Source organism: Lolium perenne, chromosome 1, assembly GCF_019359855.2.
Source record: "Lolium perenne isolate Kyuss_39 chromosome 1, Kyuss_2.0, whole genome shotgun sequence".
NCBI classification, from domain to species: domain Eukaryota; kingdom Viridiplantae; phylum Streptophyta; class Magnoliopsida; order Poales; family Poaceae; genus Lolium; species Lolium perenne.
Genome location: NC_067244.2, coordinates 130,319,112 through 130,333,411, shown reverse-complemented (window position 1 = coordinate 130,333,411; position 14,300 = coordinate 130,319,112). Strand labels below are relative to the sequence as shown.

Here is a 14,300-nt window from a genome sequence, read left to right as displayed (position 1 = left end):
GATTTGTCATACGGTATAGTCCCTCCGTACCGGTTTGTTAAGCCGACACATAATTCAAAATAAAATTTGAATATAAATTTAGATAAAAAATAATATGAATTGTATGTCAGAAAAAAGTATACCATTATATTTTGAACGTGAATTCAATGATATATTCTCCTGACATGTAATTTATATATTTTTTGCCTAAATTTATGGCTACATTAAAAAAAAAACAACGCGTTGACCCATAAACCGGTAAAAAGTAAGTATAAACATTAAAGAAACGAAACCAAAGCATGCAACTAGCCTTCGACTTAAGGTTGAATGGTCTCCCAACCAAACATATTGATGGCATAACAATCAAAATATTTATACTTCCACAAATATTTTGATTGTAAAAGAAAATATTGGTGGCATAACAACCAAACTGAAAATAGCTGGACGATGTACTCCCACCATTTTGATGAGATGGCTATTCAAAATGCAGACTTCTCAAACCAAGTGAGGACATAATATCAATCGATGGGAAGAAAATATGTTTTTTGCATAGAATTTTGCAAATGCAAACATTATACCGCTTAAATATCCGTTCACTGCTGTGTGGTGCTGTGCTGCCTTGTGGGCTTCCTCTTCCTTTTCCCTCTCCAGCTAATCTCTCTCTCAAATTCTCTCTAGAGTTTGTTGGCACAAAATTAGGCACGTCCGTAACTGACAGACGCCATATACGGGGCGATCCTGGGAGGGAATTCGAAATCTTCTATCTGCCGCCGCCGCTAACACGGCCGCGGCGAGGAAAAGCTCAAGCTTTTGATGATTGTCGCCATCACGGATGGCCACCAAGCGCGCGTACAAGCTCCGTATCCTACTTCTTGCTCCGTGAATCATCTATTATCAATCTGGGAATCTCGAATTGGGGGCGCCGTTTTAGCCGAATTGCTTGGATTGGCGCAGTTAGGTTTTGCTTGGGTTGGGCTCTTGTGCGGCGATCAAATTCGATACGAAGGAACCTACATAGTTGGTCTGTTCCGCATTCGTGTTCTTCTTCTTATTATTATTAGTTTTTCTACTATTGCGTTGAGTTGGTCCAAGGAACCAATTTAAGCTGCTCGGAGTAACGTCAATTGTTGAGCAGCTGCTGTTTTATTTATACGTGGACTGTTCATTTGTCTGCATATAGCTTTCTTTTGTGTTTGAGAGGGAGAATCGTGTAAGTTATGACTGATACTACAAAATTTAATTTGCACGTACCTCAATACTGTTTGTGCTTAAAGTGAAACTAAATTTGTGGGGTGTGATTTAATTCGATAGAGAATGTGTGCTCAACAGTTTATTTGGAAGGAAATATTGGTGGAAGAAGTGAAATGCCTTGTTAGGAATTTCACTCGTGTATTGTGTAATTTACCGTTGATTTGATAGCCGCTGATGTTGCAGCAAATTCTGACTCCTACTATGTTAAAGTTGGAAGCACAATACAGAACCCTGAGATTTCATTTTTTTAAGCTCATGTAGGATTGCATATAGATAGTAGAATCACTGATATGGACTGACACTTGCAATACAGTGTTGCTTGTTTGATTTTTTTTGAAGGGATGCTTGTTTGATGTTGATAATGAAATGTATACCAATTAAAATTTATGGCATGATCCCACTAGTATTTACCTCTGAGTTTTAGTTTTTTGTGTACCTAACGAGAATTTGTGTACGGAAAAAATAACACTCCAGATAAGTGAATTCCGAAATAAACATAAAACCTAGTTTGGTGGATTTATGTTCTGCAACAGTCTATCATGTTTCCTTGACAATCTCTAGAGGAGTTTGTTGCGCATGCTTCGGGTGTCAATTGTGCCAAGTTCGGGAGGCGGACATCAAGAATTCTGATCACTGGTGGGGAAGATCAGAAAGTCAATGTCTGGGCCGTAGGGAAACCAAGTGCCATCCTGGTATTGCTTTGTGTGTAATGAATTTCTTGCTTGGTAGCCATTTAGGCGGTCTTGATGTACTTAAAAGTGGGTGTCACCATGCTCCACAGAGCCTATCAGGCCTTACAAGTCCAGTTGAGTCAGTGAGCTTTGATTCCTCGGAGGTTATGATAGGTGCGGGAGCAGCAAGCGGAACAATAAAAATATGGGATACTGAGGAAGCAAAAGGTATGAACTACTCTTTATATTACTTTGCTGTATTTTAAGTGAAAAGACAAACTGTAATTGTATCTTGCAATTATGTCTGCTTTTCTTGTCACAGTTGTTCGAACTTTCACTGGTCACAGATCAAATTGTGCCTCTCTTGATTTCCACCCTTTTGGAGAATTTTTTGCCTCTGGTTCTTCAGATACAAACATGAAAATATGGGATATGCGGAAGAAAAGATGCATTCACACATACCAGGGCCATACCCAGAGGATTGATGCGCTTAGATTCACTCCTGATGGTCGGTGGATTGTTTCTGGTGGGGCTGATAGTTCTGTCAAGGTAAGGTTTTGATCATGTTGACTGAATATAATATAAATTCATCCTACTAAGCACCACCACAGACCAAATTGCTGGAGAATCTGCTCATTTGTACAACCTATTAGGCTGTCATATATGCTCACAGGTTACATTGAAGTTAATATTAACAAGATGAATAACCACATGCTCTTATTAGTAGAAAAAATAACATATATTTCTTGGGTCACTAATTTTCTTTGGAAATATCTTGGTAGATCTGGGATTTGACAGCTGGAAAGCTCTTGCATGACTTTAGGCTTCATGATGGTCCAGTTAACTGCTTAGATTTTCATCCTCACGAGTTCTTATTGGCCACAGGTTAGATGGATGATCCTACACTGTAAACATGTATAATAATATAATATATGTTTCCAGATAACAATTTTCCTCCAAAATAGTGCTAGTTCAAATGTGCCTAATGTAGATCTGCTTACATTTTTATTCTTATTTGTATATCATGCAGAATTGGATGTAACTTATACTTGCTGTTTGTTCCAAAAACTTTTGCAGGTTCAGCTGATAAGACTATTAAATTTTGGGACCTTGAGACTTTTGAGTTGATTGGCTCTTCTGAACCAGAGGTATAAGATCTCCCAGTTAATGTTCACAAAGCTCACTATCAGTAATTCAGTATGTAGTCATCTGGCGAACTACATGTATACAATTTAAAAACATTGTATTAAATAGTAGGCGCATTCAATCATTTTTTGCGTTTCATTTCATTGCAAAGATAGAGTTTATTACACGTCTCCTAGGAGGTACAGTTCATTAAAAAGGTAGTATAGGGGCATTTGATCATATGCTTGGATTCATTGGAGTTTGATTCAAGCTAAGTTCCATAGTTCGGAATTGCGTTTATCCTTTGTTAACTCTGCTTTAATGTGACCCTTTACAAAGAGTCAAGGGAACACATAGATCAGCATTAGGCGTTGCTTTCATGAATTTATACCTGGAGTCGTGAAATGGTAAATCTGGCTATGATTCAGATCAGATCTTCTATAGTACCTGAAATTTTGTCTTGACAAAGGAATTATCATTGAGATTACTTAACTTGGATTTTTTGTTGTGTAAAACCCTATGTTAAGTTCCTGGGATGCATACGTTTGAACTCTTTTGTAAACTAAAGTTGGCAAACTTAATGGCGCCTACCCACCATATTTTATTCTACTGTAATTTAGATGTAATTAATTTTAATTTCCATTATTTATGTTCCTTAATCCTTGCTAGAACTAACTTTTTCAGTTTCATGCAGAATTGCCGGGAATACTTTGTTCAGGTACAGTTTCTGACCATGAAGCTGTTATGTTATTCACATTATCTGTAACTTCTGTATATAAGTGGATGCTAGTGTTTGGTTCAGAAAAAGTTATCTATGTGTAAATGAAATGATCAATTACTTATCGGAAGCTTGCTTACTTTTCAGGGTAATGTAGTTCGCTCTATGACATTCAACAGTGATGGTAAAACACTTTTTTGTGGATTACATGAAAGCTTAAAGGTACATTCTGTATTAACCTGTCAATATCATCATTTAAAGCTTTGATCGATGACATGGCAACAAAATCATTAAATGCTATCCTTCTGCTTGTAGGTTCTTTCATGGGAACCTGTCATATGTCATGATGTGGTTGATGTTGGCTGGTCGACATTAGCGGATTTAAGTGTACACGAGGGAAAACTTCTTGGTTGCTCATACAACCAAAGTTGTATTGGAATATGGGTTGTGGACTTGACGGTATGATTCTATATTGTTTTTACGTTACCTTTTGAGCTGTTCTGATATGGTACTGATCCTAAATTTCAGAAAATTGAGCCGTATGCTGCTGATAATGCTGAAAGTGTTGATATGCCGATACAAGCCTCTACTAGCATATCGTCAATGTTGGGGAAGCTATCTGTAGGCTCAGGTACTGTAAGCAATTATCATTTCAAGAATACTATTTCTTTTCTTATCTTCACCTACTCTCATGTACCTTGATTCTTCACCCTAATTATTATTTTGCAACAGCAGCCAATGGGACTCCATCTAATACTTTGCGCAAGCGTCCGATGTCATCTTCAAAAGAAATTCATGTAGCGTCCTCTCCTGCAGTGACAAGGAGATTATCAAAAGAACCTGAAACAAGTGACCTTCGGCTCACAAGAACTGGATCTGCACCTCTTCTTCCTCCTAGGGGTAGGTTCAACCAAGATTCCACTGATGACCTGAAGAGACTGACAGCTAATGTCTGCTCCAGTGTGGATCTCTCTTCAAGTGCTAGAATGTCCAATGATGGCTCACAAACAGCTGCTTCTCCCACACATAGACCAAGGTCAAATGTGTTTGCATATAGTAGTAAAGGATCATCTTTCGTGCCTGTTGTTTTCCCAAGGCATAGCTCTAAAGTGGATGCTGGTCCGAATCTTACTGAATCCACCACTACCGACTTGCGAACTGTTGATCGTGAAAATTTACTAAAAGGTCATCTGGTGACGGATCATGGCAAAGAGGTTCGTCAATGCGTATTTCCATCAAAATGCAGTACTTCAAAAAGAAATCATGTAACAGAAACTTCAGGTGATGGGGACATTAATTATTTTGGGCCATTGTGTACCGAGGGTGTGGAGTCTAACGAAGTTAGTGACTGGTATGATGTTTCTGATTTGGAAGAAACAAAATCTGAAGCTGGAAGGAATCCAGAGTTTAAGAATGTCAACAGAACAGCAGTGTTTGTAGGAACAGGACGTCTACGTGGGAGTTATGAGAGAAGCCAGAACGCACCAACGTTAGAAGGCTTGGTAATGCATTACCTGAAAATTTTCATATTATGTTACGTGGGATGCCTTTGCTCGTTTTGTTGATACCAAGCCCATTATGGACCTTATATTTTTCACTTCTGCAGAGGAGGCATTCTTCATTTGCTGGTGAACAGAGCGTGTTGGTTAATGACGAAGATGTTATAGCTGACCTAATGGAAAACCATCAAGAATTCATTCATGGCATGACACCTCGGCTGGCAAAACTAGAGGTATTAAAGGAAATTAAAATCAGATATAACATTTATCGTGGTGACTTGTGACTCCTGAGATATGATTATGTACATAGTACACTGAGAAATGGCAGTCACCGTTTGATATATGCAGGTGGTTTACCGGTGTTGGCAAAATAATGATATCAAGGGCTCTGTTAATGCTATGCGAAGAATGGTGGACCATGCTGTGTGTACTCGCTACTACTGTATTCCCTTATACTGTAGTTCCATTCTTTATAATGTCTGATGTCTTGTTCTATTCCTCTAACAGGTTACTGCTGACATATTTAGTGTATTGATGGAGAACACTACTAAGTATATCACACTAGACATTTGCGCTTCTACTTTACCTCTTGCCTGCAACCTTCTCGAAAGCAGTTATGACAGGTACTTCCTCTTTATCGGTGCATTCAGGGTATTAGAACTAATGCTCACCTTCTAAATGTACATTGGATAAGATTTACTCAAAGTCATTGCCTTGTGCAGTACTGCAATCTCATACTGACCCCTTTCAAAAGTTTCTCTGTTCGGGAATTCATATAGTGCTAACAGTATGAAAAGTGACTGACAATGTGATGGTAATATTGGGCTTATATGAGTTTCCACTGACGTTTCCTGCCGCAGACATCTGAACATTGCCTTGGGGATGATCATTAAGCTTGTCAGAAGCTTTGGAGCCACAGTATCTTCAAACATGTCAGCTGCTCCACCAGTCGGTGTGGACATCGAGGCCGGTCAGCGGTATTTTGCTCCTATCTTCCATCTTATTTTAAGATGATCCTGCTTCCCACACATATTTTGTAATGGATTTGTTTCATATCCGTACATAATGCTAGGTTGGAATGCTTCGGAGAACTGAAAAGGGTGAATGCCAGACTAATATCCCTGACAAGGTGCGCGCCCTTGCTTGCGCTTCGAAAACCACCCATCTCCCAGAATCTAGAGAACTCGTTAGCAATTCTAAGAGACAATATGACAGTCTATGTGCATCATGTTGTAGGCGAGAAGGCAAGGTTGGGAGATCGGCACGGGAGCTGGGCCTCTTTCTTCAGGACATTTTCAGGCTGCCAAGCAGTGTATAGACGATAGACATACCGCGAGTCACGAGAAATCCGCCTCTTTTTCTTGTTGATATGAGATATATAGCAACATAGTATTAGCAGTTACTTCCTCTTTCCCAAATTATAAGACGTTTTGGCAAGCTAAAAATAGCCTACCAAAACATCTTGTATTTTGGACGGAGGTAGTACAACAGAAGAAATATACAGGACATACAGGGTCCCAAATGCATAGCATTTTCAGATAGAGATAGGGAACAGCCAGTTTGAAGAAGTCACTCTCACCTGGCTTCAGAGCTCCTGCAGCAGCCTAGTTTCTCCTTGTCTCTGTAGACCACTGAGCAACTGTACTGTACATGAGTACACTACAAACTTGAGCTCTGTACGCTGGCAGTTCAGTAGCAAAGTGCGAAGCTAGATTTCTACACTGTCTTTATATGCCTTTGATGGCTTGCTCCAAACCATGTGTGGATTGCGGCATGTTCTTGGAGCTTCTTTTTTGGTAGAAACGTGGAGTAAATTGTTCTGATGTCGTACAGAGGTGACTGCATTTGACTGTCCACGTAATGCAAAGCGTGTAAAAGACCGACGGTATGATACTTGTTTGTACATGAGAACGTATATGTGCCTTGTACACGGAGACTCCACTCTCTGAGTCTCGAACAGCTCACACGCACACGCAGTTGTGTGCGCACGTGACATGGCTAGAGAAAAGCCCACACGGTACACGTGGTGGGCTGGGCCGCAGATCTGCTCCGATTGGGAGTGAATCTGACGATCCACGGAAGGTTGCAGCCTTGCAGGGAGGGAACGGGTGCCAGTTTTTAGTCCCACATCGCTTAGCGAGAGACGTCCTGACCAGTTTATAAGCCGAGCTGTGACCGAACCATTGTCCCTTCGGGGACATCCGATAAAATTGGAACGATACAGAGAAGATTAGCATGGCCCCTGCGCAAGGATGACACGCACAAATCGAGAAATGGTCCAAATTTTTTTGACATTTTGCGCGCAGCTCCTTTTTTTCTTCAACGTATGCCCCTGCGATTTTCGCTTTGACCCTTCAAGTTTGTACCTCTCTGGTCTACCGCTCCGTGATTTTTCTGTTTGACCCTTTAGGTTTATGTCTTCCTTGCGGTTATGACCTTTACGCTTTGCTTTTTTTCCTTCAATATAGGCCCCGCAGTGTTTTGTTTTGCCCCTTGTGGTTTATATATTTCTTGTGATTAGGTCTTAATATGAGTAGAGACCTCAGGGTGAAGTCACCCAGTACGGCAATGCATTTAACCATGTACAAGAAAAACTCAAATGGATTTTACCTCAAAGTCCCCAGTACGGGTACAGCGATACGCATCATACGCTTAACCTTGCAGATGGTAGATACTCAAAAAGATGGTTCAATTCCTCAGAGGGGCGTAGAGTTTGACACTGCCATATTTATCTCTACAGAATGACAATTTCACTTCAATCTGATTCAGTTTAATGTGCACTTATCATACACGCCCACCATCCCAAATACATTACAAGACGTGATTCATTTTTTTGTGCTGAACAACATACAACTTCGAGTATAATTTATACTCCTATCAGTTTAGCATCTGTTCGTACCAGCATCGGTTGTAGCGCAAAACAGGCTACCATCATTTAGAGCACAATAGTCTGCAACCAAAACATGTCTCAAATGAATGAGAACATGATTGGAATTGCATCGTTTGTGGCACAATACAGGCTGCCATCGAGTCCTCATCAGTTACACGCCAAAATGGCAAAGATACAATTTCCCAATGTAGAACATGACGATTTTGGCAGCAGCCACAAATTACCGCACAAAATCATCACGGCCTGTTGAAAGTTTGTTGCTGCCCAGCTGACGGGGGTTGTGCAGGGGGAGGTGGGGGAAGGGACATCTGCATTTGCATCACCATAGGTTCTTGAACACCACCACCACGGTCAGCTTGACCTTGCATACCTGGATTCATCGAGCTGTCAGGCATCATCCCAAAACCAGCTTGCATGAAGGCCATGCCACCAACTCCCTGAGATGGATTGCCCATCAAACCCATGCCCCACGGCCGCTGAAGCCCCTCAGCCCCCGACACGGAACCTTGATCCAATCCACCATCTGGAAGTTGCATCTGGAAAGGAGCACTGAAATACTGCGGATTTCCATCTTGTTGGACAGGATAATTGAATGATGCATTGGGCATCAAAGGCTGATTCATATTCATGTGCATCATGAAGTTCTGTTGATGAGGATGCATTGGAGAGAACATGAAAGGTGAACTAGGCATCACTTGCTGCTTGTCTTGAGTACCATGGTCAGATTCTTGCCGAAGTGGAGTAGCTCCAGGTGTACTGTCATGAGCCCAGCCGTAGGGCCGATCAAATCCTTGAGGTGGGTTGTTTTCAGACTGATTATCTCCTGGTGGATAAGAGTGGCGACCATGGAATGATGGCGGTTTGCTTAGCATAGGGGGCCTTAGTGGGGTGTGCTCCCTGGACTGGTGGTAACGAGATCTGTCTTCACGGTCTTGCATGTGTGAACTTGAAGTGGGTGATACACCAGGTCTTGGAGGAGCACGCGCAGTAGAAATTTCAGGCATTTGAGATTGCCTTTGAGTATCTCCTGCAGAAGCACGGGAGTTGTTCGGAGCATCTGGTTCATTACGTTCTTCCTTCTCTGGATTAGTTTGGAGGAGGTTGGCATGAGCTTCAGGCACATGAGACTCAAATTCTGCTTTCTTAAGGAAAGACTTGAGGCACATAGGTGCAGCGCAGATAAAAATCCCTTCCATCATTTTCACCGTCTGGATTTTCTGAATGCGCTCATCACAACTGCAGAAATAAATTAACAAAAATTTCAAAATGACACGTCTAAGCCCAAACTAGGCTAATGAAATACTCTCTCTCCGCCCCGTAATATAAGATGTTATTACAATATCATTTTATATTATGGAACTGAGGGAGTAGCAGTTATGAATAACTAGTAAGATTTGTCACTCTTATGTATAACCTACAGCTACATGTTTAGCATTTTTTACCAAGGGGTATTGTACAGTGTAGGCAACCAATGTCCAGAGAAATCAATACTAATGATAAGCAAAACCTGATAAGTATAAACAACAATACACTAAGATAAAACAAACAAGTTACTAATACAAGCAGACCGGGCAAAAAAAAATTAAGTGGACCAGGCATAGGTTACCCAATAGTGCAACTGCGCTATCAGTGTTTGAAATGTATGGATGATAATATGTGATGTACTTAGATGAAGCTCATTTCAGCTCAATCAGTGGATGATCAGGCTTCACATAACATGCGATGTTATTTCATGCCGTGCAGATAAACCACTGAGTTATACAAATTATCCTACCATGAATCACTTAGCAAGTCTATCGATATAGAAGGTAAGAATGGGATTAAAACCATGTTAGGAAATGTTAAGGAGAATGCTTACAGATAGCAGCTGGAATCACTTCTTGCACAGGCTAAACAGAAAGCATGCTCACAAGGAATCTGAACAAAGTAAAAGAAAGTCATTGATTGTAGGATCCAACTATAAAGCAGCATAAGAACCAAAATGAATAAACAATTAGAGTCAGTTCTTGCACAGGCTAAGCAGAAAGCATGCTCACAAGGAATCCGAACATGTTACATACAACTATAAAGTAGCAAAACAACTAAAATGAACAAAATTAATATAATACAGCAGTAGGAGCCTCTCCTACTGTTTTCTGGTCAATAACTAAAATGAACAAAACCACATATAGGCATGTAGCTCTCCTACTGTTTTCTGGTCAAAAAACTAAAATGAACAAAACCACATATAATCTAGGCAGGAGACAACAGGTAAAACAAGGGTGGTGTGGACCAGTTTGTTTAGGGGCATAAAAATTCAATACTGAAATTACCATGACAAGATACCTGATTGTGAAATGCATTACACACGATCAGTGGTTACATTTGCTTGCATTTGCTCAAACTAAAACTAAATAAGCTTTTTTTTGCGGAATGAGATATATATTAATTAACTCATGGGATTACAATCTCGCCGATAGGTCCTGGCCTTAGCCGGACCACAGAACACATCGACGTACACCCAAAAGCAGCTAAAGCGTGGGTAACTACATTTTGATCACGCTTAATATGCACTACCTTCACTTCCATGGACTCCTTGATCAAATGTTTGAAAAAAACTACTCCGTAAATAAGCTTGATAGCCCAAACATCTTCAGCATAAGATATCAGAGAGCCAACCAATCCAATAACTCTGGATAATAGAGTATTTAGGAGCATATCATGTCCGCAATAGAGTATTTACAATTGGCATTAACTCCAACACAACACCATCATCAAGTGGATATCCATTTTATGTGCGAATTATGTGCAATTCCCTAAAAAATTAGTATCCACTAATATAGTAGCAGAATAATAATACTGCTATAAAGTAGCAAAACAATTAAAATGAACAAAATTAATATAATACAGCAGTAGGAGTCTCTCCTACTGTTTTCTGGTCAATAACTAAAATGAACAAAACCACATATAGGCATATAGCTCTCCTACTGTTTTCTGGTCAAAAAACTAAAATGAACAAACTACATATAATCTAGGCAGGAGGCAACAGGTAAAACAAGGGTGGCATGGACCAGTTTGTTTAGGGGCATAAATAATCAATACTGAAATTACCATGACAAGATACCTGATTGTGAAATGTATTATACACGATTGTGGTTTCGTTTGGTTGCATTAGCTCATACTAAAACTAAATAAGCTTGGTAGCCCGAACATCTTCAGCATAAGAAATAAGAGGGCCAACCAATCCAATAACTCTGGATAATAGAGTATTTAGGAGCATATCATGCCCGCAATAGAGTATTTATAACAACAGGGCATTAGCTCCAAGACAAGACCATCAAGTGAATACCCATTTTATGTGCAAGTGCAATTCCCTAAAAAATTAGTATCCACCAATATAGTAGCAGAATAAAAATACTGCTACTGCTTCTAAATACAGCTCCAAATTGAACTGCAGGATTCCCCATATGACATTTAGACACAACAAACTAAGCAAACAACATAATATTGATTCCAGTCACAGATATCTCTGCAAATATGACATGTTACTAGCCATACCCAGACAAGTATTCAGCATTTCTGTTCACATGGTTTGAATGTTTATACTATCCTCGAGCTCTCAGCAGCCCAAAATCCTTAAACAACTAGCATACCAAGACAACAGAGATCCTACATCTGCCTAATGCACTTACTTATTACGAAACAAGCAATACTGAGCAACTAGTTCCTCCCAAATGGTACATAATTACATGGCATTATGTGTGCTTCTAAAACCTAATCTTTTCTTGACCAACCCCATGGCATAAATATGATAAGTGAAGTAGTAGTGAAGACATAGGCGAAGATGCTAGGGTTTAGGGTTCCGTACGAGGCGACCGTAAATGGCGATGGGGAACTCGCAGCGGGAGCAGATGTGGACGCGCTCGCCGAGGGGCCGGCGGGAGCGGCGGCCGATTGCACGGGTCGCGGCGACGGCGGAGTTCGTGACGGCGCCCAGGCTCTTCGCCACGGCGAGGTCCGCGATGATCAGGTGGTCGGGGCACGCCACCGTCACCGACTCCGGGGCGCCGCCAACAGCCGCCGCTGAGGACTTTGCCGGGGCGCCGCCAGAAGCCCCGGCCGTCGCGCCGGAGGCGGCGGCGCCGGAGTCCGACGAGCCGATCTTACTCAGGCGGATCTGCAGCATCGCTAGGGTTTCTTGATTTTTTGTCGGAGTTTTCCCGTGGGTTTATTTGCTGTTTTTCCAGTGCAGATTTGGTACTCTAGTGTTTTGGGCCGGGAAGCACCTTCGACTTTTTGTGTTTTTTTTTTTGAGAGAACGACACATTATTTAAATCAAATAAACAGAGTACAACAAGTGGAACGTACAGGAAAACCAGGACTGGGAGGTATCCAGGAAACTTTGCGAAAGGACCCCCAAATAAAAGAATATTACAAGTAAGTCCTTTGGAGTCCCTGCAAACAAACCGATTTGAAACCGTCGTCGTCCACCGGCGCCCGAGATGCACACCAGAGAGAGCGACGGAGAACCAACAAACCGAAATCTAGGCCAGCGCCATAGCCTTCAAGACGTTGTGAACCGAAGACCAGACCTGCAGAACAGGCACTTGACGCTGTGGCGAGTCGGCCGGGGACATTCCCCACGCTGACCAAGATCCAAATCCGGCGAATCCCGCGACTATTGCCGGGGAAAAACGCCAAATCTGCCGCCGCCGGACCACCAACCTTGTTCCAGCACCAAAACAAAGAGCCCACCGCTGCAAAGGAACGGCGAGCAGACGAGGCCATCGACTCAACGGAGTCGCCTGGACGGACGCCGCCGTGGTGAGGGAGAGACCGATGCCACCTTATTCGACGAAGCACCAGCCCCACCAAACTGCTGCCACTAGACGAAGATGAGACCCTAGACCTATGGACCAAACCGGAGAGAAACGGGAGCCCACCTCCCCTCCAACCGCCGGAGCAGCGGAGGGAGGGGGGAGGAGGTCACCACCTCACCGGCGTCCAAAGGAGGGCAGGAACCGTCGCCTCTCTGTCGCCAACAGACAACTTTTTGTGTTACGCCTTGGCCCGCTTGAACAGATGTTTTTATTTCTCTCTAAAAAACAGATGTTTTTATAATCTTCAAAGTACTTGAAATAATACTAATTGACTCTGTGGTGAATGATATTAATTCAGGGATGAGCTATGGACAACACACCATGATCAAACTAGATCAGCTACATCTTTAGAGCTAGGGCGCCATGTATGGTTTATGGATCCTCCAAATCACCTATATATTCCGCCAAACATTATCTAATAAAGCCCATGTTATTTTATAAAAATAATGTACTTGAAATAATTGAAGCTCTTAATCATATTTTATATAAGTATATATGCTAATAAATTTGTAAAATACAAAAATATTTTTACGATGAATAATAAATAGATGTTGTAGATGTCAATACATTTTTCTATAAAGATGTTCAAAAACTTGAGGGCTTTTGACTTAGGATAGACCTAAAACTTCAATAATTTTGGACTAAATGAGGTAGATAGGAGCCAAATGCTAAAAAGTGCATTTTTCTACATTAAATAGAGCCAGTATCACATGCAGATATTACCAAATCGTTAGTAGCAATGTGGCCCATTTAGATAGATGGACACAAAGCTATACGTGAAACCAAATCAGAAAGTTCTTATTTCGCATAGTTTCATAAAAAACCACATAGCTGGCATAAAGAGTCGATACTTGGGGAGGGGGACGGGGCCTGTTGACTTGTACTAAGCTTTGCCACTGTCGGTTGCGACAAAGTTACATGCAAATGGACAATTCATCGGGACATGAGGATGGAACATGTGGCGTTGTAGGGGTGGGTTGCCATGATCACAACGACGATAAAGGAGGACCATTTGCGGTGATTTTTCTGGAAACCATTGAACCTACTACGTTGGAACCGCTAGCATGATAGGAAACTTCGGCCTTGCTAGGGGACTTAAGACGCCAACCTCATCTCTCGCGTTGTCTCCCACCCCCACCCCCACCCCCATGTGGGGCGTAGCACCACCACAAGTAACTGACATTCCAACTTTACAGTTGATCTCTCCGTTCACCGACGGCTAGCCTCAACCTATGGGGGACTCCTGGCATATGAGGAATCATAATCCTCATGAACTTGGGCTTGGCAAAAAGCTAGCGACAAGCTAAA

General features: G+C 41.6%; 2 protein-coding genes and 1 non-coding gene across 5 annotated transcripts; 2 read left to right on the top strand and 1 right to left on the bottom strand.

The window, feature by feature from the left end:
• Positions 1-555: 555 nt before the first annotated feature.
• On the top strand, positions 556-6,973 carry LOC127302083 (katanin p80 WD40 repeat-containing subunit B1 homolog KTN80.4). Of its 3 annotated transcripts, none has more exons than XM_051332441.2 (17): positions 559-839; positions 1,792-1,922; positions 2,012-2,129; positions 2,224-2,450; positions 2,684-2,786; positions 2,979-3,049; positions 3,721-3,744; positions 3,892-3,966; positions 4,060-4,203; positions 4,273-4,375; positions 4,480-5,246; positions 5,351-5,476; positions 5,592-5,666; positions 5,751-5,866; positions 6,104-6,220; positions 6,316-6,372; positions 6,480-6,973. In XM_051332441.2, exons 1-17 carry the CDS (start codon positions 812-814, stop codon positions 6,559-6,561), a joined length of 2,364 nt encoding a protein of 787 aa, XP_051188401.1. In that variant the 5' UTR covers positions 559-811; the 3' UTR covers positions 6,562-6,973. The 3 variants fall into 3 exon arrangements, 2 of the variants coding, with proteins under 2 accessions (XP_051188401.1, XP_051188391.1); XM_051332431.2 differs by having other exon boundaries at positions 4,477-5,246; XR_007852634.2 differs by lacking the exon at positions 6,480-6,973 and having other exon boundaries at positions 556-839; positions 4,477-5,246; positions 5,751-5,894.
• Positions 6,974-7,428: 455 nt separating this feature from the next.
• LOC127328033 (U6 spliceosomal RNA) lies at positions 7,429-7,531 on the top strand. Its single transcript, XR_007868940.1, has one exon. It is a non-coding gene; the product is annotated as a U6 spliceosomal RNA (small nuclear RNA).
• Positions 7,532-8,050: 519 nt separating this feature from the next.
• On the bottom strand, positions 8,051-12,365 carry LOC127302072 (uncharacterized). Its single transcript, XM_051332423.2, has 3 exons — positions 11,981-12,365; positions 9,992-10,050; positions 8,051-9,369 (listed from the first exon to the last, which is right to left on the bottom strand). The coding sequence occupies exons 1-3, from the start codon at positions 12,296-12,298 to the stop codon at positions 8,370-8,372; spliced, it is 1,377 nt and encodes a 458-aa protein (XP_051188383.1). The 5' UTR covers positions 12,299-12,365; the 3' UTR covers positions 8,051-8,369.
• Positions 12,366-14,300: the final 1,935 nt, after the last annotated feature.

Bases quoted from the DNA above. Each gene is read 5' to 3' on its own strand.
- LOC127302083 (XM_051332431.2), top strand. From the start codon at position 812: ATGGCCACCAAGCGCGCGTACAAGCTCC. The intron at 1,923-2,011 runs GTATTGCTTTGT...CATGCTCCACAG, and splicing joins GGAAACCAAGTGCCATCCTG to AGCCTATCAGGCCTTACAAG. The intron at 5,477-5,591 runs GTATTAAAGGAA...TGATATATGCAG, and splicing joins CTCGGCTGGCAAAACTAGAG to GTGGTTTACCGGTGTTGGCA.
- LOC127302072 (XM_051332423.2), bottom strand. From the start codon at position 12,298: ATGCTGCAGATCCGCCTGAGTAAGATCGGCTCGTCGGACTCCGGCGCC. The intron at 10,051-11,980 runs GTACGGAACCCT...TACTTTGTTCAG, and splicing joins TCGCCATTTACGGTCGCCTC to ATTCCTTGTGAGCATGCTTT. The intron at 9,370-9,991 runs GTAAGCATTCTC...TTATTTCTGCAG, and splicing joins AGTGATTCCAGCTGCTATCT to TTGTGATGAGCGCATTCAGA.